We start from the raw sequence: 25,693 nt of genomic DNA, 5'->3' as shown, positions 1-25,693 counted from the left end.
AAACATTTCCCATAATTCCTTGCATCAACCCCAGGAGACCAACACTACAAGCTGCTTGACGTTAGCCGAAAACTACCAGCTTAGATCAGCACGAGTTCTGTTTCATATCATTGTTTGGCCACCATGAGAGATGTTACCGGGTACCTCAAACAGCAGCAGAGCAACAGCTCAACGCCGGAGATGGCGACCGAGTGGCACACGCTGGAGGATTTGCACAACAAAAGGTAAGAATGTTGACAACTCAAGTTAGCTCTCGCTAGTGTTAGCGACCTCATTCAATTGAATTGCTCGCTGAGTCATGCGCCGACCTAGCATTAGCACAATTTGGGAGTAATCATCGCTTGCATTATAGGCAGGAAATCATGACTTTCCTTCCAAAAAGGATAATTCAAGAAATACCTGAGTTGTCCGTTCTCTGTCGTATATACAAACCATTAATGGTGGAGTTTCTTAAAATTATATTATGTAATAGTCAGATATGGTGGGGAATTCCAAATTTCAAAAATGTTCTCTAACTTTTAATAATATATTACAACATAACTATGTGCCCATGTTAGCGTGGAGAATGAGACACATTTTTTGCCACTTCTGTCTGAGACTGTTTACTAAATGTTTGTGTTGGTTCATTTGATAGGTTGTGGCATCAGCTGACATTGAGATTGACAGACTTCGTTAAAGACTCTTGTTTCAAAAATGGAGATGGCCTTATACAGGTAAATACTTCTTAATCATACTACACGTTTCTGTCCTCATTATTTCTCAAGTGATTTTAGTTTATCAATGTGTGATTTTCACTTAGAATGCTGTATTTGCACTATAAATTGATAACAACATATTTCACAAAATGTACTGCTGATTTTTACATTACACCATATATAGAGTGTTTTGTTACAGCTCCAGCTGAAATGTGCTATATAAATAAAGTTGTATTGCATAGCAGCAAACTTTACATTTTAGCATTCTTATTTTTGTTTTGCAGCTTTATGAAAACTTCATCAGTGACTTTGAACACAGGTGATCAAGAAAAATGGCTAAAAGACTGCCAAGGAATTCCTTAAGCCTGTTAATGTCTTAATGTCATCTTCCAGTAAATAGTTCTTATCCCTTTGCAGAATCAATCCTTTGTCCCTCGTGGAGATCATTCTCTATGTTGCCAGACAGATGACTGGTAAGACCAGTTTGACGTAGAAAAGATTAGTTTCTACTAAATAATTAGATTTCTGTTGTATTTTATGAAGCTTTGATAAAATGCTTGTTTCCAGATCCCAAAGATGCAATCACTTTTCTTGAGAAGACCAAGGAAAAGGTAGGTTATTTATACAGCCACAACTGAATATTAATAGACATGTAAACAACACAATTTAGTCGAACTGGCTATATTTTATCTGTTCCAGGTGAAAAGCAGTGAAGAAGCTGTCATTCTCTGCAAGACGTCCATCGGCAGTCTCAAACTTGAAATCAATGATCTTCCAGCAACAAAGGTGGGAGGAACATCAACTATATTTAAGTGTTGGTTTTTGGACTTTTCCTAGCACATATTGATATGTGTGATGATTTTTTGGTGATGCATGAATGATAACAGTCCAACAAAACATCAGCAGTTTAATTGTGTTCTGTAAACTCTCCACTTTTTTAAACATTATTTTTTTTTTTAACTATCTCTGCATGACACCAGTACTATCCATTAGCGCACGCCATTTCTGACTTTTCTGTAAAGTGCTGTAGGTATGCAGTCACAATTAATGCAGAATTTGGTGTCAAAAGTAATATTTTTTTATGCATTTTAATAATCCAGACGTAACTTTATGTTCACTGTTTTATTCATGCAGATCAGTTTTCAATTTAATTGTCAAATGTTGTGTGGCATATTATTCATTCATTGTGATTAAACATTGCTGGTAAAAATTAAACCATAATTTTAATAGAAAAAGGCAAAACAATTAAGATGTTTTCAATTGATTGCATAATGAACTCACACTTAACCTGATGTAAATGCATCTGTTTTTTTCCTCGTCTAGAAACTAATTGAGGAGGTTGAGGAAATGCTGAATAATTTGCCAGGTGTTACATCGGTGCATGGCAGGTTTTACGACCTCTCGAGCAAGTATTATCGCATCGTTGGGAACCACGCCTCCTATTACAAGGATGCTCTGAGATACCTTGGTTGTGTTGACATTAAAGACCTTCCAGGTTAGCTAATGCATGAAGAGAATACAAACTGGAAGCTGGATGACAAGGTAACAATTGGTGTTTACTTCACAGAGACGGAGAAGCAAGAAAGAGCATTCACATTGGGACTTGCCGGACTTTTAGGAGAAGGCGTTTACAACTTTGGTGAACTGGTACGTTGCTCTCAATTCTTACCATTTGACGTTTTACCAATATCACTTTTTAGTGGTTATGACTGCAAGCTGCTTATTATTGCAGTTGATGCACCCTGTACTGGAGTCCCTGAGAAACACAGACAAGCAGTGGCTCATTGACACACTGTATGCGTTCAATGGAGGCAATGTAGAAAAATTCCAAGGCTTCAAGTCGGCATGGGGCCAACAGGTATGTTTCATTCTCGTCATTCTAGTTTCCAGAATGATCAAATCTCCTAAATGTGTAATTATGTTGTAATTTTATTGTGGCAGGTTATAAATTAGGGCTGAACATCCATCCATTATCTGTACCGCTTTTCCTCACAAGGGTCGCAGGCGTGCTGAAGCCTATCCCAGCAGTCTTTGTGCTGTAGGCGGGTACACCCTGCAATAGTTGCCAGCCAATCGAAGGGCACACGAAGACGAACAACCATCCACGCTCACACTCATACCTAGGGACAATTTAGAGTGTTTTATCAACCTAACATGCATGTCTTTGGACAGAAATAGGGCTGAACAATTAATCAAATTCAAATTAACAATGCAATGCAGCAAAGTGCAATTTTAATATGGCAAAGGCTGGAATAAAAAAAAAAGTTGTCTTCACAGCACAAAATTCAAATGTGCATTACTACTCTTGTCCACTTTAGTGTGTGAAAATATATAACCGTTCGGCACAATATTTTGCGTCAAACGTGAGCTCATTTAAGCAAAAACTATCATCACCTCCACAAAATCAAAAACACCGTGCCAGTTGCTTCTTTACTTATGCAGACAAGCGCATGAATGCGCACACAAACCAAAATTGCAATTTGATTATTTCTTTTCAAAATCATTCCGCCCTAACTGCATATGTTAAAAATCTGTGTTTTGTCATGCCGTTGGCAATTTAGAATAAAGACATGGCTGAAGTGTCAAGGATACATGTTGAATACACTTTCATGTTCCTCAATTTGATGTATCAATCTGAATGTTTCCCTTTCTCATCGCTTGATTTTAGCCAGACCTTGCTGCACATGAACCCAAATTGATGCAGAAGATCCAGCTCCTCTGTGTGATGGAGGTGAGAGTCTTGTACCTTTAGGTAATAGTGGAAGTGCACAATCGGGTAGGTGTGAAAGTGCGTTACATTAAGCACTAATCAATACTGGGGTTGGTGCTTAATCAAGCGTATTTGAACAGATATTTTTAGCAAAACGTCACTTCTTTAAATCCCAATTCACATATTGTGTTTCTCTGACATAGAGAAGGGTTTCAGCTTACACACATGCTACTTCAACAGTCACAGCATCCACACAGAATGCTCAATTGTGCATTCTCTAACACATGAAGTAAACATTGTACGTATTGCAGGTATCTTTGGTGCATGTTATTATGCTATTAGGAAACCCGGGAAAGTCATTGTTGTGGCGGTGTCTAGTGAACTTTCACTGGTGGGTGGTGGCCACCGTTCGCCTTTGAGCTGCACCGGGTTTTTGAGACAGAATTTTCATTCATTTTCGTGAGAAAATTTGATTTGGTTCATAAACAAAAAGAATGAATTATGTACCTGAACTCAGCTTCCAATTTATGGCGCTCCTGCATTATTATTATTTTCACACCCTTGCTCAATCACGTTTTTTTTTTTCCTCACTTGTCTCGTAGGACTTTTCCCTGAAGTCTGCAGTTTTTAGTGAGCGTTCTTTTATGGAGTTCTACAGTAAACTTACTTTCTATAATGTGCTTACATGTGCAAAAGGAGAGTCACAGTCACAGATGTGTTTTGCAGTCAATTATTGAACACCAGGGAAAAAGTCAAGCAAATAAGCAGAAAGAGCACCCTCACGCAGGACCTGCTTTGGCCGCAGCTGACACACTCAAACGCTGTCTAAAAAAGCTCTTAAGGCCTGAAAGTTAGAAGAGTAATGAAACCTAAAGATATAGTCACAGAAAAAAAAACTTGTAACAGTCCTTTGATGTTAGAGGGTTGGGGGTGTGTAGAACAAGATCAGTTCGACAATTATGACCCTTAATAATCTAGCAAAAAAAACTTTAAATGTTCAGAAAGCTGTGGACCAGAGCAAAATCGTGTATACTTTAGTTTAAGTTCGTGGGAGCTACAATCATAAATGCTTCAACTTACTCTTATTTCAGCATGTTAGAAAATGTCCTATCTTGACACACTGACTGCCTCGTGATCCGTCTTTTGCCATTTGCAATTGCAGATGACTTTCACACGTCCAGCAAACCACCGGCAGCTGACCTTCACAGAAATTGCTCAAAGTGCCAAAATCCCTGTTAATGAGGTTTGTGGGATAATGATATTATACATATCCTTCACGAATGTTTGTAAAACCATTTAACATATCATATTCAAGTTGAGGTGAAAAAATTAAATTTGCACACTTATGTTATATTTTTTTTCAGCATGTGTATTAGATGTTTTCCCTCAAGGCTCATGAATTACAGCATCCTTATCATGCTCTTCTTCTTCTGCCCTGTTACCATGACTGCCAGCTAGCGGGTGGTTAGTTCTACTCATGCCTTAGTGGTAAATGGATGTTTTCTGAGATCAAAATTAAACAGAAGAGTGCAAAGCGCATTCCAGGCCCCTAAAAACTCAAATTGATGGACTGATCTAGTTGTCAAATCGCACTCTGTTTGCAGATACTTGCATGTTCATACTGCTTTTTATTACTTTGTTAGCGACCGCTACCATGTAACGTTACATTGTGTGTTTGTGTTACGTAACACTATTATGTGACTCCATGGTGCATTGCAGCTCTGCTTATCTTGTGTCCTTAATAGTGGTTCATTGGATTTGGATCATCATTCAAAAATGGTAGATGTTCGCCCTGGTTGCTTCAATCTTGGACAGATTGCTGAAGATGCATTTTTTACTTGGTTGTGTAATTTCACACTTGATGGGTGGAGCACTTCACCAAAACTAATTTTTTGCATGCAAAAAAAAAACATCTTCAATGTCTCATTTTATGGTATTTGCTGTGTCAATGTGAAAATGTTTCTTGTACACCGAAAGCATTCTATCTCCTGAAATATTTTGTGTAAAATTTCTGTGCAGGTGGAACTTCTGGTGATGAAGGCTCTGTCCGTTGGCCTTATTAAAGGCAACATTGATGAGGTTGACAAGAAGGTGCAGATGACTTGGGTGCAGCCTCGAGTGTTGGATTTGCAGCAGGTGACAATTTCATTCCACCACAGTTTTTTTTTTCATTTACTTTGTTGCTTTTCAGATCCATGAATTGCATATCTGGATGTTAAAACCATCGACTTATTTCATGGTCGCATTTTACTCCCCAATTCAGATCAAAGGTATGAAGGAGCGTTTGGACTTCTGGTGCGGAGATGTTAAGAACATGGCCATGCTAGTGGAACAACAAGCCCATGACATCCTCACCTAAGACCCGCTGAATTAATGCCAACCACGCTCAATGACCAGTAAAGCCTGTTATGTTTTTGTTGTTGTTTTTCTTTCCTTCTGTTGGACTGCATCCTTTAGTTTACTGGCACTTTTCATAACTAACTGTTGTGTTTTACAAAATAAACTTGCTTGTAGTATTACCACAGTTTGGACAAACTCTGTCCGACCAATCCTGAATAAAATGTCCGCAAAAGTCAACTTAATCTCGTCATATATCTTGTCAATTACTTTTACCATTGTTTTGATATACTGTAACGCAGATGTGTCCACTTGCTCACTCTAAAGCCACACTGTTGTAACACATGCAGAATAAATGTGGCCTGGTGTCTTCTTGTTGAAATAAGCAGGGACATCCCAAAAAAGACATTGCTTGAATGGAAGCATATGTTTCTCTAAAATCTGTATGTACCTTTCAGCATTAATGGTGCTTTCACAGATGTGCAAGTTACCCGCGTGAATAGCACGAACACAACTCCATACCATCCCAGATGCTAACCTTTGAGCTTTGCGTCCATAACGGTCTGGATGTTTGTTTTTTTTCCTCTTTGCCCCTGAGGACAAGACGTCCATGATTTCCAAAAACAATTTCAAATGTGAACTTGTCAGACAACAGCACACTTTCACTTTACGTCAGTCCATCTCAGATGACACAATGATGACATTCGTTAATGTGGTGCCACCTGAGGGATCAAAAGGTCACATACATTCAATGTTGGATTTTGCCCTTGCCACTTACGTTGAGACATTTCTTCACATTCTCTTGAGTCTTTTGATGATACTGGCAACTCGCCTTAACAACTGAGCCAAAGCCACCCAGCAAGACCAATATTCTGTTTTTGCTCTACTACTGGTAGCTGGTGACACCAGCAAGACTCCAGCTGGTCACCAGTTATCACCAGCTCCTGGCAGGGCTCCAGCAACAGGCGACCGGGAGGAAGGATACAACCTCTACGTGGTCTCCCGGACGAGTCGGCGGTCCCCCGTCGACGACGAATGTATCCTGCCGGCACCCATATTACCCCACGACTCGGTCCGGAGGACCGGTCAGGGAGAGGGCGCCGCCACTATCTCCTGCCACCTTTTGGCTATGGCTCCTGCGGTGCCCCCGACTCATTCCCCTCCGGCAGAGGATTTTCGGCGACGCACCTCCCCCTCACAACGGCCTCTCCACCGAGCCGCAGAAGGTGATTGCGCTAGCTGGGCGAACCTTGGGAGGTTCCGCCCAGGCGCCAGCCCAACAACAACAACAACAACAACAGCAACAGGCGAGCCCTACTGGGTGTCTGTGGCTGAGTTCATAGAGCAAGTTGCACTTTGAGCAAAGGGTCAGCTTTTCTTGGCTGTGTGCAATTTTTTTATTTATTTATTTTTTTTATTTTGACCTGCACGAAACCACAACAAACCCGTAATGGTCTATGCTGATTTTTTGGGGGTTTTTTTAGTAGCATGTATGCTGCAGTCATTAAATTAAAAATGACAGAATATTTGCAAAAGAATCAGTTTGAAGATTAAATAACTTGTCTTTGTGTTGTACTCAATTGAATATATTTTTATTTACGTTTTACACCACACCCTAACTTCACTGGAGTTGTGGTGTCTAAATCATCAGGAACAGACTGAGATTCTAGTTCATTTTTCCAGGTAAGTTAAAATAAGATTGAAGTGAGATTCAAGTTACATTGACGGCAGTACACAGTCAGCCAACGGTCAAGTCAATGATGTGTCTGATTCCATTTAGATTCACCCAAGTCGTGACACTACTCATGACTACATCCCCATCAAGCACCTTTGAGATGACTGTAAATAGAGATCATAAATCTTGCCTTCTTGTCCAACATCAATGACATCTGACGTTATGAATGTCATTCTGGAAAAATGAACACACACTTACTGACATCCTGTAAAAAGTCTTACAAGAAGCATGGATGCTGATATAGCTTCCAACTGCAGATTCTGAACGCTATGGGCAGATCAAATAGACATGGCAGCACACAGTCTAAAATCTAAATGGACCGCAAAAAAATTGCACGCATCAAACATTAGCACCCATGTACTGGAAGTTAGGATATGTCACTTGCCCAAAATAAACTAAATTGAATCGCGTGTTGGTAATAGATGAACATGATTTCACAAACCAAATATTACAACGTAGGGTTTGAATGTCAGCCAGTGTTTCTGATCGAGTTTAGACCGCAGAGAATGGCTGCTGTTGAATTGCAAAGCTTTTGCGTTTCTTATATGAAAATGTGAGCTGAGCACCACATGACCTCAACAAGGTCTCCTGTTAAACTTTCCGGGAATGATGAAAATCCACGCACCACTTGGAATTGGAATTGGTCACAGTATCACCTGGTGGTGACTATAAATACGAGGTACGCTCACGAGGCATAATAGTACAAGTGCCATCCTTTTCTACCACTTAGTGATGTTCAGGGTCAAAGGGAAGCTGACTAATACAGTGGCCCTGAAGTGGAAAATGGAACAGAAAATAACAAGGGCAAATGAAAAAACAACAAATAGATAAAACACAAATGAAAAACATGACATCAAATTAATAAAACAACAACAAATAACTAAACACAGTAAAATAAATAACTGCGCTACAGTTAATTGAATAACACAACAGCAAATTAATTAAAAAATCAATAAATAACTGACCACAATGTCAATAAAAAACAAATAACAGTAAAACAAATAAATCAAATGAATTTGCTTATGTGGGTTTTCCTTCGCTGTGTTTACTAATTTTTGATTAGTTCAATGCTGTTGTTTTTTGTCATTTACTGTTATGTGTCATTTTTTTTTGTTGAGTCATTGCTGTTGTAGCGGTGCACTCGCTTGATTTGTATGTAGGCAGTGTCGGTTCCGTTCCCACTCAGTAACAGTGTGAATTTGAGTGGAAATGAAACAGTGATGGTATAATTACTAAACATTCTATGTTCACCTTTAGCAAACAACTTTGTTTAATTCATGGGTAATGATGCCATGTTGAGTGCTCTTCAATTTCCAACCCGAATCTTGTAGGTTGTGTCATACACTGAATGAGTGATGAGAGGGTTCCAAATTACATTTGATAAGAACCTCAAATTACTTGTTCCAGGAACCAATTAAATTCCACTTCTTCATGTTTGATGTTTGAGAAGTAGTCAACACCAAAGAAAATTTTAAATAAATGTGCCATTAGGAGGAAAAGATACAAGTAAGGAGCACACACTGCCAGCAAGGACTTGGATGACTTCTAACATCATAAAAGTCATTGTCTATTAAATACGAACAATGTCCAATAGATTAGAAGATATTTCACTTTTAGCAGCCTTATTCAGACGTCCTCAAATTGCTCCAAACTTCAGTATAGCAATCATCACTGAAAATAGTCGTGGAATATTGTGAATGGAAATGTACAGACGATTTAACTTGTGTACCGTGCTCAGCAGAGTGAAACCATACGTTTCTACTTAAAGGGGATGCCAAGTCAAAAATTTTCCTGACAATAAGATGTTCTATGATGTCCCATTAGTCTCAACACAGTATTCTGATTAATAATGCGTTCGTGTAATATGAATTAAGCGGCAAAATCCATCCATTTTTGTCCATCTCAGGGGGTGGCCATTTTGCCACTAGCTGTTAACTGAAAATGACATCACAGCTGCTCAGGGCACAGGTAACAACCAATCACGGCTCAGCTTGTGAATGTCACATGACCAAACTCAGAAAATATTCCCCAAACTGAATATTAATTTGAATGAAGGCTTTAGATTAATGGGGTGCTGTTTATATATTTTTTTGTTAAATAATTATTGAAAACACACACAAACAATCTGTGTTATATATATATATATATATATATATATATTTATATATATATATATATATGGGCCAGCAGAAAAGGCCTTGAAGGCCTCCCACCACTGCATGAACCCGTATTTCATTAGTGTCCATTTTTCTGTCCTTACATTTCTCTGATGGCTAAGGTTGAATGGACTCAGCCAGGGGATGGAGTCCGGACTGATTGCGAGTCAGGCTTACACTTCCCAGTGAACTTCAGTCATGTTGAAATGATACTTGGACTATGTGAACGACTCCTCTGTCCTGCTTGTCATGCTCCATCATATCGCCTACTTCCCCCCCAGATCGCCCGCGCTGCAACGAGTGCCACAGTGTGAAATATTATCCTGTCGCGCTGTATGGAAATACTTAGCTTGCTTGGGCCTGTCATCATTTTTGTACTTTTTTTTTTTAAATTCGGTTTAGAATACACTGAACAAAATGTTGTATGTGCAAGCGCTGTGAGAGATGCAAACAGCTGCTCTGAATGTCAATCAAGTGGCAAATTTCACATGATTGGCAAGTCTACTTATTTATGATTTTTTTTTAACTCATTCACTGCCATTGACTGGCAGCTATCGCAATAGCATAAACCTGTGTGGGCTGGCAGTGATTGAGTTCATGCCATGCGATCGACTGGCACTGCTACTTAGTGGTAGCTCTCGGTCGATGTAATGGGCACCCCTGCATTCCTTTATCAATTTTCAACACACTTGTTTCACCTATAAATACATTTTATTTGTATTAATTATCCCTCTCATTTCCCGGTCTTATGTTCCACTTTGCCAAACTTGACGGACTTGTCGTGTTCCCCATTATCTGTATGCAGTTTGTAATTTACTGATTCAAACTAAAGAACTGTAAGATTTGAGTGTTGAGCAATGGTAGTTGGAATGTGATGATGGTGTAATGTTCTGCTTGCATGCCAGTTTTGAACATTATTTGTGGATTTATGATGATCTGAAAGGTCAGTCTGGGTCAATGTGGTACTCATTAAAGCCCACTGAAGTGACGGCTATCATCCACTGGTTCCAAAAAGCCTGGCAATAGTTAGCAGAGGAGATAGTGGCACAAGATCAATGACCTTACCAACCACCGGTTATGAGGGAATCAGTTTGCTGACCAACCATATTTCAGTCTGAGCGGAGCAGAGGGAGAGAATGAAATGAGGCTGGATAATCAGGAAAAGCGGTCTGTATCCCCAAAGGGAGAGAGCATAGAGCTCCAGACATGCTGATATTGGCACCATCCCTCTGTCTCTATCGCTTTAAGAGCTGAGGGAAGGAGAGTGTATGTGCGCGTGTGGGGGGAGGGGTATTGGCTCGGGTGGAACAGTCCTGTAATGAGTAGATACAAGAGAGACGAGAGGTAGATGGAGAAAAATAGCAAGAGGCCAAAAATCAAGAGAAGGGCAGACGACCTGGTGGATTGAAGGATACAACATTAATTCTGATTTAGGGGGACGCTGGGATGGACAGCACAATAGAGCAGAATATTTTTTTCTGCATCTCTTGACATCCTAAGGAGAGGAGAGAGCCTCCTGTGCAGAGTGGAGAGGGGAAGGAAACAGGAGATAATCACACTCCACTTCGCTTTGGCCTCTGAGTCTGTGCCGAAACAACTCAATGACTCGGTTTGTAGCCTAAATGTTTGTTTTCCAGGCCACGCTATCGAGAAACCGCTTCAACTTTCTGCTTGCCTCCAATTTTTCTGAATGACGTACTAGTGCGGCTGGATCTCAGCTTCATGTCTCCATGTCTACCGGTGCAGGAGGGATGTCGGGATGCTCTAAAAGCTAAGTGAGCCGAGCTCCATTGGTGCTGCTGCCGTTACACGGTAGGCCTGTGGGACTGGTGGAAAAGCCGAGCCCTCGCCTGTCTTGGAGTGCCTCGCCGCACGACTGAGACGACGGCCGGCGAGCTCCCCAACTGCGCGAAGGGTGGAGGAGGCATTTGACGAGGATGAGGAGCACCGTTAGCCTACTCGCCCATGGGAAAGAGCACGTACAGTACAACAACTGACTTCGTCGCTCCAGCTCCATCACCGAAGCTTAGCTTTCTTCTCCATCATAGACGATGCGCTTGCGGCCTTCCTGTCATTCCTAACAGGAAACTGGATTTCACATTTGGAAGCAAGGAAGTAAGGGGCCTGTGCGTCCCCTGCTAGTTGATCCGAACAAGGCCGCCTTCCCGCCGTGCTACTTCTGACCAAACCAGGCCTTTGCATTTCTTTTTCTTGACATTCTAAGGATTTGCCTAAACCTGTTTCATGCATGTCCACTGGAGGCAGGTTTGACTTTGATGATGGGGGGTCGTACTGTGGGGGGTGGGAGCAGGGAAAAGCCCACGGCAGAGGGGTCTGCACGGGGCCACAGGGTCAGGGCGAGTACGCAGGGGCATGGAGTCACGGCTTTGAGGTCCTGGGTGTGTACACGTGGCCCAGTGGGAATAGCTATCAGGGCACCTGGGCGCAAGGCAAGCGGCATGGCATTGGAGTGGAGAGCAAGGGTCGCTGGGATTATAGAGGGGAATGGACACAAGGGTTTAAAGGTCGCTACGGACAGCTGGAGAGCACTGCCAGTGGCGCCCGCTATGAGGGAACGTGGAGCAACGGCCTCCAGGATGGATATGGAACTGAAACCTATTCTGATGGAGGTAAAGCTGATTTAGAGTCTTGTCACTTTTCTGATTTAGTTTCTCTACCTACAATAAAATACTATTTGGGGATTAAAAATATTTCTTCAGGCTGCAAGATGAACAATTGAGAGCATGCAGTAATGATTTGCACATCCGACTTACAGTTCTGAGGTTTGGGATTCAAATCGCCCCTCCAACCTACCCATGTGTTCTTCACATGCTTACCTGAGTCTTCCCCAGCATCTTCCCAAATTACAATTACAAAAACAAGCATGTTAGATAGTTTCTAACTACAAATTGTGTGAATGCAAACTTTTGTTTGTCTCGATGTTCCCTACCATCAACTGCTGACTCTCACCCAAAGTTGACCGCCATGTGCCGTATAGAAAATGGGTGGATGGAAATTGAAGAGGTTGCTGAGCCTGGTGTAAAACGCACGACTTTTCCAGTGCAGTCACATAAATACAATGTGGGTCACATTCACAACAGACATCAAGAGGGCTGTGTCGGTATCATTAATTATAAAACAGCTAATATATGAAAAAAGACGGTCAGCACACCCCTGATTTACTCAGCAACACACCCTCTGTGTCGTAAAGTCGCCATGGTAACGCCAAGACATCAGGTCAGCATGTCACTAGAGACCATAGTACAGCTCTCATGCAGCCTGATTGGCTGTTTGGCCCCCACCCTGCCATCATACTTCTCCCTGTGCTTACTTCTAATTTAGGCCTCTTAATATGTGATGCGACCCAGGCCGAGCAAAGCAGAATGTTGGAGTTCAGAAAATGATGGTGGAGGAGAGAACAAAGCTTTGCGCATTGCAAAGAGGTTAACGCTGGAAATATAAACTCGACGATGAATACAAGGGGGCGAGAAAAAAAAACACTGCGTCATATAACATGCCTGCCCTGGTCTTCCGCTCACGTGGAGGACCGCCGACAGAGGAATTCAGCATGCACGAGCTGACACATTTTCTCCAAGCCAGTAAATCTAGGCACACAACACACAGGAGAGCTAAAATGGACATGAATTGGAGGCCTCGTAGGCCCACAGAGAACAAGCGTGGGTGCTTTCAGGACCATAGACAGCTCCTGGTCACGTTGCAGACAATTAGGCAATAACCCCAGACAGTGGATGATGCTAACAAATACATTGGGGAGGAGCTTTCTTGACATAAATTTGTTGCATCTTTCTACACTATCCTATATGTCTTTTTTGCACTGCTGGGAAAAACACGAAGTTTGGAGAGTCAATAATCAAACAGAGTTGCATGCTTGCAATGGACTGCATCATACTGAGAGCTGATTCTAATTTTGCCCCTCTCGTGTCGTTGAATACAGAAACCGAAACAATGACCTGGAAACAGCCCTCAGTATGAAAAGGTGCAAACTACAACCACAAGTGTGGGTGCAACCATTAAAGCAGTTTTACCTGAGCTATACAATATTCATTCATGAAAATAATTGCAACAGCATTTGTTTAGAAGAATGTTTTTAGTCTTTACAACTGACTTTGTCAAGAATCATTGTCTGTCTATCAAACTAGTGGTATGACGCCCGTTCTCCATTTGCAAAATGTGTGCGTTAGTTCAAACTACCATAAAATAGGTGTCAGATAGCAAGTTCGTTCTGTGACATAATGATTACAGTGTTTCCTCAAATATTGGCTTTAGTTGATGCAGTGACCCAATCTCTAACTGCACGCTGTGCCACCCCTCAAACAGATACCTCATTTTTTCCCTATTAGGAAAAAAATAATAATACCAGGTGGTGTCACTAAGTGACTGTAATTAACTATCCCATCATAAAAGCATTTGCAGTGCCAATGTTCACACCTTAAGGAAATCTGGAGCAAAATTTGTTATACTAAGATGAAAATAATCAATAGTTGGGTTCCATGTGCACTGCCATGACAACATCCGTCCATTATCTGTACTGCTTCTCCTCACTAGGGTGCCGCCCGCCATGGAAACATGTTTTCTGTATTTGCATTTTTACTCTTATACTTCAGATTCTCATAAAGACAACTCAAGTCAATAATTTTTAAGGGTAACAACAGAATTAATAGCTCCATTAATCACAGGAAGTCATCCAGCTCTTGAATGAGCAAAGCAGCCCTACTCCATCACAATTCCACCACCACATTTGGTTGTTAACATGATGGTTTTATTTTATTTTTTTTTATTAAATATCAAATGCTGCTCATTAGTTCACATAATATTTCACCAAAAGTCTTAACAAATATGTTTTGGATCAAATGTGAGAAACCTATTTTTATTAGTAATAATGGCTATGACTATGACTTCGAAAACCCTTGGGTTGATAGATCTCAATCATTTCGTTTCTCTTTCGTTCTTGTGTTTCTTTGCTTGATGGCATTTTTCTTTTTGGGGTCTTAATTGATTTGACAACAACAATTGTTCTGAGGACAGTAAATTACAGTAACCATTATACAATTGATTTTTGTTTATGTCCTCCTATGATGTTTGCATTCTTAAAGGATATTTTTCTGCATTATTTTCCTTTTTGTCTGGCCTAATTGGGAATTAATGCAAGACACACTGTAATTGGAACACATGCGTCCCAATTACATATTACTGTTTACATACTAATTATACACAGATTTAACGGAACAATAGTCCTCTGAGAAAACAGGACCATGGAGCACGGACTCTGCTTTTCTTCCATCTCTCACTATATGCAATCAATGCAACATGTTCCCTTTTAGAGCCTCTTTTCTACAGACACAGCAGCTTCATTATGAACCAAGTCTTGACATTATGAGCCAGCGGGGCTGGGTGATATGCAAGGGCTGGAATATGTGTCACCAGAAATTGAATATTTTATATTGGAATTTAAATCATTAAACTTGAATAATTCCGTTGAAGAACTGAAATTGAATTACACATATTTAATTTTTCTTGTTTAATTTAACTCGTTACATTGAAAATCGGAATTGTACGATTTGAACTATATTTTTTTTAGTTTGTAATTGAAGCCCAATAAATTTGAAACGAAGTAAGACTCTATTTTTTTTCTCTAAAACTGCATTTGATACTGACTGCAATTTCAATTCTGTATATATTCACATTCTGTTTTACAAACACAAATTCAAATCTTCCACGCAGATCCAGTTTGGTTGGCAGACATCCGGGTGCTTGAGGAAAAGCAATTGATCACAGAACACAGATCTCCTCTTTGGCCAATCAGCACCTTCCTTTTTGAGCATGTGAGACAGGCTCTCCAGAAAAATATTAATTTCCAAGCAGCTAGTAACCTTAACAGAACCTTTTTTTAACCTTTGGTGGTACAAGTCATTGGTGCCAGTTCCTGGTGGCACATATTTCATTCTATAGATATGGCTGAAAAGTGTATCACAATTTAAGTATTTTATATTAATAATAATTTATTTTATTTTTTTATATAATTACCCTTCAATCAATAAGTGGTCAACACAACTATGAAAGAGTTAAATAAACTGGCCTACATATACTTGAAAAGGTTGAGAGACCTTTTGTGTTTTTAAGTAATCTATTGAGACTTTACTAATTCCATCATAAAAAAATAAACTCTCCTTTAATGAAAGAAAATTTTAACAAAACCTAGATTTCGTGTGGAGTGACGATCTGCCTCAACAGGTTGGGTTGAACAGATAGCACTATGCTAAAGATAGAGCAATTGAGTAGCCTAAATAGTCTAAATAGACCAATGTGTCATAATATGCAGTAGTAATGTAATTGGGTTACAACAACCTATTCTGAAAGTATCGACGGATATAGAATAGATGAAAGAGGGGCTTTGTGCATTATGGCCATCTTTTCCTCTAAGAGAGGGATGACTCAGGAAAAGCGTGAGTCAGCCCAAACAATAAACTTTAATAACTTGCACACCAGAGGAGCGTGAGTGCTGAAAACACAGCTTCCCGTTCAACTTTTCCTAGTTCGATCTTGATGGTTGTCTATGTCGAAAAGTTGAAAAACCACAAATGTGAATGGAAATGGAAAAAGAAAACCTACTTCCTTTTTAATTGACTTTGTTTAGATCCTGTATGCTGATACTACGTCATCTCACATCGTGTGCAAGTGTGCATTACGATTACAAACTTCTTAAGGGAACCATATACCGAATATAAACTGCGGGTTTGTTTACAGAAGGAGAAATGATCAAACCGATGAGCCAGATTGCAGTTGAAGGAAGAGAGTGAAGTGACTGGCTTGCACAAATGTTGAACCGAAGTTGCATTTGGTGCCTTGCAAAGTTACATTATGGCGCAGCTCAGGAAGCAAGTCCAGTGTCACCCCATAATCCTGAAATGTAAATGTATTTTTCAGCCAATTTGTAAGTGTTATTGTCTGCCAACACCACACCCAGGTATGCTACTAGAAGCATGTGCTTCAGCTTTACCACTGAGCTACATCGATGGAGGAAGTTTTTATTTTAGGAAATTTCGATGAAATTGTTGACACTAAGAGTGGACCAATGTGTGATCTTGCTCCTAGAGTAAACAATGCAATAATAACGTTATGTAGCAAAAGAAAGCCATACTTGTCTGATGTCTGACTCATGTCTCTGTCTGGGCCAGGAACCTACCAGGGCCAGTGGCTTGGTGGGATGCGTCACGGCTACGGTGTGCGGCAGAGCGTGCCATACGGCATGGCGGCCGTCATCCTCTTCCCTCTGCGAACGTCCATAAACTCCCTCCGTTCTGAGCACAGTCACGGCCCCCCGGCTGTGCTTGAGGATGGCGTGGCCAATACGCCCACAGATGGGGTGGCGGCGGGGCTGGCTGGCAGCCCTGTGGGCCGAGGAGGGTTCGCCCTCACTGCTCCAAGTGAAGCCGAGCGCCAGAGAAAGAGGAAAGGTCGTTTCCGGCAGTCCATCCTGAGCGGCTTGAAACTACGGCGCTCGGAATCCAAAAGCTCCCTTGCCAGTCAGCTGAGCAAGCAAAGTTCCTTTTGCAGCGAGGCTGGCATGAGTACGGTCAGCTCGGCTGCATCCGACATCCACTCCAATGCTAGTGAGAATGAACAGGGCACTCCTGTGGATGCAACTGTGACAGAAATGTATGCAGGTGAGTGGCGGAGCGACCACAGGGCTGGCTGGGGGGTGGGTCGACGCTCGGATGGCCTTCACTACACAGGTGAATGGGCAGGGAACAAAAGACACGGGTACGGCTGCACGACCTTTCCTGATGGCACCAAGGAGGAGGGAAAGTACAAGCAGAACGTGTTGGTGAGCGGCAAGCGCAAGAACCTGATTCCGCTGAGGGCCAGCAAAATCCGAGAGAAGGTGGACCGAGCTGTTGAAGCTGCAGAAAAGGCTGCAGAAATTGCCAAGCAGAAAGCTGAGATCGCCATGTCAAGGTAAATTATCATTGTCAAAAAAAATGAAGTGGTCACCCTTGTTTCTTCGGTTTGCTGTTCATTTGAAATGTCTAGGTCCAATATATTAACGACAACAAAAAAAGCGCTTAAAAGTTGAATCAACGAGACATTCTGCAAAGGTTTTCATGATAATAACCAAAACAACTTCATATGTTCCTGCATAAATAGCTATAGCATGTTTTTTTTTGAGTCAGTTATTCACTTGATACACTTTCAGTGGCACCAGACATTAAAATGAACAAGAAATCGAAGAAACATGGCACTTTCTTAATTTTTTCCATTGCTGTGAGTCCAAGATGTTCACCACTTTCATATCGTATAAGGAGTTATTATTCTGCTCAAAATACTGAAGGAGCTCACTGACAACAAAGTAGATAAAAATAAATGTAATCTGACGTAATTATTGTAATCATTGCCAATGGTGAAAAGAGCAAACGGTGACTGTAGGTGAACATCGACCAGTGTCTGAAATACAACTTCATCTGCATCTCATGCCATTCTCACTTTCTAAAAGATAGAACTCCATTCCATAATCTCTCAGGACACTCGAGTGCATGAGTGACATGTTTCTAACTGTTGTGACCAGAATGAGCCACGCTCGCGGAAAAGCAGAGGCGGCTGAGGGAGTTGCACAGAAGGCCATGGAAGAATGTCGACTGTCACGGATCGCTGCCAAAGAGCTCTCGCCCTCCTTTCACATCTACGGCAATGGTGAGTCGTCTAGGCACAACCATGAATATTGTTCTATGTCCATGAGATTTGTCATAATTTGTCTGACATTCATAGTACATCAGGAAGTAATGTTCCACAATATCTGTTCTTTTTTTAATGAAATAGCATCATGTAACGCACAAGACAATGTCAATATTTTTAGATATAGTTCACGATAGTTCCGTATGTTCCTATTATTTTCTGTTTGTCTCATGTGTAATATTTACACAAACAAATTGTGTAGTTATATTTTCTTCAAGCCTTGTATTTAGCATGCCAAATATTCTCATCTAAAAACATACAAATCAGTCAAGAATGAGACAAAAATGTGCAGGGCAAAGAAAAGATCGAAATGAAAAGGAAAACTGCTCATTGTGCGTGGCAGATGGCTGTTCGGATGTGAACACAACCAGTACTTTAGAAGCGAGTGGATTAGGGAATTCATGGAATCAGGAATTGTAATCATATTGATATTATTATATTCATTAATGCATGCTTCTGTTGAAATAAAGCAGCGACGCTGTACGTCATGCTTTAAGTGTGTGGTCAACAGAAACAGCTGAGACAGAATCAACAGCACCTCTGCTAACTGCAAACCAAGTGGTCAAGTAGCCATTCTGCATCAATTCATTCAAAGCTCCATTTCTCTATCCCTTTCCTATGCAGCTGCATTTTAAGAAGCACTCTGGTCCACTTTTTAAAATCACGTTACAGAAGTATCTTTAACATTTACTTCTGCTGCATTTTCCATGTAAACAATTTCTGTTGAAAAAAAAAGGCAAAAGGCTTGTGTTATCTGCTTTTGGAAAATTGTGTAAACTTGAGTAACATATTCTCATTTACATATTGTATGACTAGTGTGTTCTTGTAGTTTTATTTTGTAGGGATACAATACTTCATTTATTCATACTGTCAAAATGCTACGTAATTTACCGAAATAAGATACATAAATAGTTCTGCACAACTGCAAGTTACAGTCAAAAGGGTAAATATTGTGTCGACCACCCGAATGATCTTTCTAAAGTTAGAATTTTTGATACAGCCCTTGTATAAGATGCATTAAGATTGTACAGGTGTGTCTAATAATGTGGAATGTTAGGTTGCATAAAGGTTTGTTGGAGAGAGAAAGCAATAAAGATGGACATTTTCTAAGTAGTATTCCATAGAATAAAATATGATTGAAGAGTGAAGCTCACTTTGACGATCTGGACAGAATTCAGTTTGTTTGCTGCTCTTCTTTTGTTGCACAGCATGCTATTAACACCGCCCCATATTCCCGCACACACTTTCCATCTAACGAGTTCACTTTGGGTTTTTGCCAGATTGCTTCATTGGTGTTATTATCCAACTGTTTTTCTAGGGCTGGAATGTCAGAAGCCCCAGCACCAGAACGTCAAGGACAAAGACCACGAGGTTATCTCCACCGGAACAGACAGTCCGGAGCTGTGTACTCCGGACACGACACCGCCGGTAATAACACCCGAGCTCAGCCCAGCGCTGAGCGTCCCCATCTGCCCAACGCGCAGCCCACCCAATCATGTACATCGTACCAGAAATGCTTGCTTCATGAGACAGAGTGCCGTGGATGACCAGGGCGGATCAGAGATCCAGGTGCTGGTCGAGTCACGGGGTCTGGACCTGTTGAAAGGGGGTGCTAACAACTGGGCGGATGACATGTACCCGGATCGAGGATGTAGCAGCCGCTCGACAACGCCCTCTTTGCTGGAAGAACAGGAGGGACAGATCAATGGCCACGATCCAGTCCCTTTGACCAACCACAAGCTCCGTCAGAAATCCAGCTCCAATTACAAGGTCCGGGAGCACTCTTCTTCCCACAGAGCTTGGGAGCATTCTACGTCCAACCAAAAGTCCTCCAAGCATGCCACTTCCACTCACAAGTCAAGGGAGTACACGTCATCCAATCATAAAACATGGGATCATTCGTCGAGCAACCACAAGGCCTGTGAGCATGCCTCTTCCAACTATAGGCAGGTACACATTTTATCCAATCACAAAACCTTGGAACATAACATGTCCAATCACAAGACTTCTGAGCATGCTTCCTCCAATCACAACCCCAATGACCACGTTGCCTCCAGTTTCAACTTCCGAGAGCATGTCTTCTCCAACCACTACCAAAAGCAGCACAATCCCTCCAACCACAAGCTTAATGAGCATGCTGTAATTGACCAAAGGCAAGATGGCCTCACCGAGGGTTGGACTGCAGAAAGCGCCCTAAGGTGGAGCCCCGCCCATTCCCGCCTCGCAGAGCAGGATGAGGAAAGGATGAACGAATACACGGTAGACATGAGGCTTCAGTGTCCGGAATCGCAGATATCTCGCGGCCTGGCTCCGGAATCGCCAGCGCCAAAAAACAACAGGCTGCGATCCCGAGGCCTGAGACCAGTCAGAGAGGGATCCGTGGACTCTGTCCAGATGCTGGACAATTTGAGCGCGGGGGCAGAGCTCGAGGACTGGCCACTGCAAAGCGAGCTCACCCTCTCGCCACCGTTTCAGTCTCAGCCCATCACTCTGGAGCAGGAAGGAGAGCTTCTCGCCCTCAAATCAAACTCAGTAAGTTGACTTCGAGCTTGCTTTTGTGACCATTTATTCACAGCGCAGGAGAGGCAAAAATATGAATGCTTAATGACTGCCAAGCATAATATTAAAGGCTACAGAAGCAAAGAAAATGACTTTATACAAGTATTCCTCGTGGAGAACTGGACTAATTTTGTCTTTTGCTCCTCCCACTTTTCTAGGGCTCCAGCTCCATTCTGGTCGTTATGGTCATCTTACTCAATATTGGAGTAGCCATTCTTTTCATTCATTTCTTTATTTAAGCTAAAACAGGTATGATCTACTAAGACTTATTGATTACTGAAGTATATTACATGATTACTTATTGAGATGGACATTCTGCTTATTCCACTGTAGCCCACAGCCTGAATGATGGACACAGAGCCTTAGCGAAGAGGTCCATTTCAGTTTCTGCATGAACGCCATTCCGTTTAATTGTTTATTTTAAGCTTGCACCCATTAAAAGATGATTGAATAAGATTCACAATAAAGTGAAGATCGCAGCTTTACATGATTGTGGCATTTCTGGACACATATGCATGGGTGTCCATTGCATACTGTTAAATGGACTTTCACAGGCAGAGTTGGTCCATTTTCCACCCCTCCAGAAGAAAAAATATGAAACTGGTGATCATTTGACATGCTAACCAGGGAAATGAAGCTCACACAACATTTTGCACTGCACATAAAAACATATATTTTGTCTTTCAAGCTTTTCCCTTTTCGGCCCCATTTCTCACTGTCATTCCCCCCGTTCGCACTATGCGCTACGTACAGAACTATGCTGCAAGAGTAGATCCATTTAAAGGGCTCAGCCATTATATATTTATTTATCTAATTTAATCTAAACCCACTTGAGACTTTTGCATGAGGCAGTGCGGGGTGTTAAAATGCATTGTCAAACCCTTTAACATCACCTTCTTGTCTTCATTTGTTTGGAATTCCATCCTAGAGATCACTACTTGTTGCACTTGTTTGAGGTCGCCACATTCCACACAAACAAATCGTTGGGTCTGGGAGGGAAAAAAAGGATCATGTATGATTTGTGAACTTTTGTAGATCATCAACACCAAATTTATACTCAAGGAACTTTGTCAGCAGAGCGAAATTTTTATGTCAGCACTCCTTGTACATGGACGCACATTCGCACGGCAACCCACCAAATGTCACATTTAACTGCTGACATACTGAGAAGAATTCAGCCTTGTCCCTTTGTACAGCCTCCAGACTGTTATGTTATGAACGCTAATTATACTATGATATGTATACGTGTCATTATTATTCCTATTTGACACATTTTGTGAGCCAGAGAGAATGCAGAGTGCCTCATACAGAATTCCATTTCCCTCTCAAATTAATTTCAATGTAAATTGCGATAAAACACAAAATGATGCCAGGCTATGAGGAAACAAATAACCTTCGACGCAACTCACACACTCCCCACCTAACCAGGAATGGCATGCACTGTTTTGACTCTGTCTCTTAGTCACCCATTGGACCACTCAAAATGGGAAGGTGGGGTTTCTACGATGTCATTTCTTGACACTTTTTGGGCCGGATAAGATTTTTCCGCATGTTTGTTAAGCCTGCTCAATCCGGTGTCACTTTGTAAAGTCTCTCCCTCTCGTCTCTTTATTTAGTAACACAAGGCTACGTGAGACATGGAGAGCAGTGTAAAATAAACGCGAGCTTTTAACTCTCAGTGGTTACTGAAATGTCATGAGTTTATGAATGATATGAAAACAAACTCTCTACTATTATATGTTTTATACTTCGCACCCAGTGGCATCATCATGTTGTGACATCATTGCATGCCCGAGCATGCTCTTTCTTACGCTTTGGTTTATGAGGTTGTTAATGTGGAGAAAATAATAAAATGTTTGAAATATTATGTACGGTATGGATGGCTTGTGATTATTGCTTATTATTGCTTGTGTTCTCCATTTTTTTAATTGTTTGGTATCATAAAAATGGAACAAAAAACATACACCTGAGCCTCAAGGGAGATATTGTCCACTTTGTTTTCGTTCCAAATGTTTTCACATTTAGAATAGCAATGGCCAAAAAAGAGTGTTTAGTTTTGGCTGATAACACAATTGATGTCCATATTGTAAAGCTTTTATAAAAACACATGGACACAGTTGTGAATTCTGACCTACTAACTCATCACTGGATCTCACACTTTAAGCACAGTGTTACATAACCGTTTGTTCACATATTACTTCATATGAAAAGGACAGTACATTTGCCTATGAATGATGAACTATCACAGAATCTAACAGAACAGTCGTGCTGTACATGAGACAACAGTACTAACCACTCACGCACTGTGCCGCCTGGAAATGACATTGACAGCAATATTTACGTTTGGCTATTTGCTGCAATTAAGGTAGAACGACATAAGGCATATTAAATTATACAGAAAGATACTTAATGGAAGTAGGACAGACACTACCCCTTTTTAATTCTCCATGCAACAAGCAAACCATTGAGTCAAAAGGTATTTGATGAGAAAAAAACAAATCAGTCAACCTTGAACAACAGTTTCAAAACTTGTTAATCAGGTAAAACACTAAAAGTCCAAATACATTTTACCGTTATTGTAACGTATGGTATTGTATTGTGTTTTTCCTTTATATCACAGTCGTATCTAGTCTGTAACTGTAACTGTCATTTGTAATACTATACATACACACACGCATATTTCACATATTTTTGTCAATTTTTACTCATCATCCCTCAGATGAAGTTGAACTTCAATGCTGCTGTATATTTGGTGTTGCACACCGATCACACACGTGCAGACATACAAGAGGAGAGTTCCCGCAACCCTTGTGAGAAGTGGTATACATAATGGATGGAAAGATCCAGAATATTGCTCAACACACTCATTTCACAGATCTTCACATCATGCATTGTGCTCTTATTCTGAAAGACAAAGTTCAGAAAAAGTAGGGAGCTTAGTGAGCCATACAGGCTTTAGTGAGTAAACATCACGCCAAGCATTGCAAGAATACATCCTGGTGCAACAAGAAATGGCAAATGGCAACAATGCACTTGAAGTGGAGTTGCACGTCGTTATCTTTTGTTGTCTTTAATTGCTACTTTGTAATGGGCTTTGTCACAGCGCTGTTGTGAATTGTACGATACAAATAAAGTTGTATTGTACTGTATCATCAAGTAGGAATAAATCAAAGTAAAAATCAACATTTTGTTTATCTTAATTCTTCCTTCCATGATATCACTTTAACAAGCCTTGCATCCATTGAACTTTTGGGAGCTCGGACACTTTGAGGTTTAATTGATTTGCTTGATGATGAGGTTCTCAATCAGGCTGAGGTCAGGAAAAGATGGTGGCCACACCATCAGTTTCTCTTCACTTATGCACGTAGCAGCCAGGAACTCGGTGGTACTCTTTACAGCATGAGATGAGGCATTGTCATGCATATCGATGACTTTTTTTTGTCGGAAGTTATAGTTGTTCTTTTTTGTACCATGGAAGAAAGAGTCCTGTCAGAAACTATACATACTTTGCAGCGGTCATTTTCACACCCAAGGCACCCTAAAGGGACCTATCAGCTCAATCCTCATCATTACAGTTATCAACAGATTTCTTTACAATTTGATGATCGCACGTAGTTGTTTTCTTAATATACAATGTTTTCATACCCTGAGCAAGTTGGTTGCTTTCACTTTTGAGCAGGAGAGAGAATTTTTTTCTTCCTGATATTGCTTGAAACCTGTGGCCTGCTTAATAATGTCACTTTTAAGCACTTTTCCTTTAATCAGGCTCACCTGAGAGATTTATTTATCATAGGCGCCTGAGATTTATGCCAATGATCTACAGAGCCCGTGAGTTTAATGGAAAAACAAACAAAACAAAGTTTGGGACTCTTAAATCCAATTTGCTTAATAATTTGGAACACAGTATAATGCCATTTTTTTGCAGTGGTTTTGCTGTTGTTTACAAGCACATCGTCTACTTCTCATATTTCTCTTGCACTGATGTGCTAGCCAACAGCCAATCAGAATCATCAATTGCCACAGCTGGCCAACGCCATTTTCTTGTCATGATCCGCGTCAGACATGACCGGGGTTTTGTTATTGTTTTCATATTCATGCGGTTTTGTTATTGTTTTCTTCACCTCCCGGCCATGTGCACTTGTTATTGTTTTGATCTGCTGAGTAGGGGCGTTTCCCCTCAGCACCTCGCCCTCACCAGCCACGCACCTGTTCCCCGTCAGCTCACACACCTGATGCCCATCTGCACTCCTAATGACTGGACTATATAAACACCTCATCCCAACAACTCATTGTCGGAACATTGCCCCTGCTACGCCTGCCCTATGCAATTGCTGCCGCACTTTCCGGACTTCCACGACCACGTTTGTTCCTGTCAAGTTCATGCCCCTGTTCACGTCCTCGTTCCCGTCACGCCCCTCAGCGTTTTGCCCCCGGCTTATGTTCCTCGTCTTCCTTTTCTGTTAGTCACGTTTTGGTTGCGTCCTTGTTATTTTTCATCCTGCCACGTTTGTTTGTCCACGCCCCGTTGTTTGTCCTCGTTAGCTTTATTTAATAAACTCCCTTAGTTTACCCTTCTCCTGCTTCCTCGCTCTTTGGGTCCACCTCCTCCTCGCCGACCGGCGACCGAACCTGACATTTCTATACAATCATGCGACCAATTGCTCATTCATTCAGATAACATTTAAATAGCATAATGACACAAACGTCTCCTAATTATTCATAATTATAAATGTTGCTTTTTCCTTATGTT

The 25,693-nt window shown here is 41.2% G+C and overlaps 2 protein-coding genes across 3 annotated transcripts; both read left to right on the top strand.

Annotated features, from left to right (window-relative positions):
• The first annotated feature begins 10 nt into the window (after nt 1-10).
• On the top strand, nt 11-5,982 carry psmd13 (proteasome 26S subunit, non-ATPase 13). Its single transcript, XM_088295275.1, has 13 exons — nt 11-224; nt 635-713; nt 980-1,014; nt 1,113-1,168; nt 1,263-1,306; nt 1,395-1,481; nt 2,019-2,190; nt 2,263-2,342; nt 2,428-2,553; nt 3,364-3,426; nt 4,568-4,648; nt 5,425-5,541; nt 5,669-5,982. Exons 1-13 carry the CDS (start codon nt 124-126, stop codon nt 5,762-5,764), a joined length of 1,137 nt encoding a protein of 378 aa, XP_088151401.1. The 5' UTR covers nt 11-123; the 3' UTR covers nt 5,765-5,982.
• Nucleotides 5,983-10,951: 4,969 nt separating this feature from the next.
• jph3a (junctophilin 3a) lies at nt 10,952-22,810 on the top strand. Of its 2 annotated transcripts, XM_088296863.1 has the most exons (6): nt 10,952-12,263; nt 16,830-17,610; nt 18,218-18,342; nt 19,703-20,916; nt 21,102-21,192; nt 21,277-22,810. In XM_088296863.1, the coding sequence occupies exons 1-5, from the start codon at nt 11,882-11,884 to the stop codon at nt 21,180-21,182; spliced, it is 2,583 nt and encodes an 860-aa protein (XP_088152989.1). In that variant the 5' UTR covers nt 10,952-11,881; the 3' UTR covers nt 21,183-21,192; nt 21,277-22,810. The 2 variants fall into 2 exon arrangements, with proteins under 2 accessions (XP_088152989.1, XP_088152988.1); XM_088296862.1 differs by having other exon boundaries at nt 21,102-22,810.
• The last annotated feature ends 2,883 nt before the right edge of the window (nt 22,811-25,693 follow it).

Source organism: Idiotropiscis lumnitzeri, chromosome 5, assembly GCF_059441095.1.
Source record: "Idiotropiscis lumnitzeri isolate Australia: NSW breed Sydney's pygmy pipehorse chromosome 5, RoL_Ilum_1.0, whole genome shotgun sequence".
Taxonomy (NCBI): Eukaryota; Metazoa; Chordata; class Actinopteri; order Syngnathiformes; family Syngnathidae; genus Idiotropiscis; species Idiotropiscis lumnitzeri.
The sequence above is the reverse complement of the archived record's forward strand: the minus strand, read 5'-3'. Positions and strand labels throughout refer to the sequence as shown.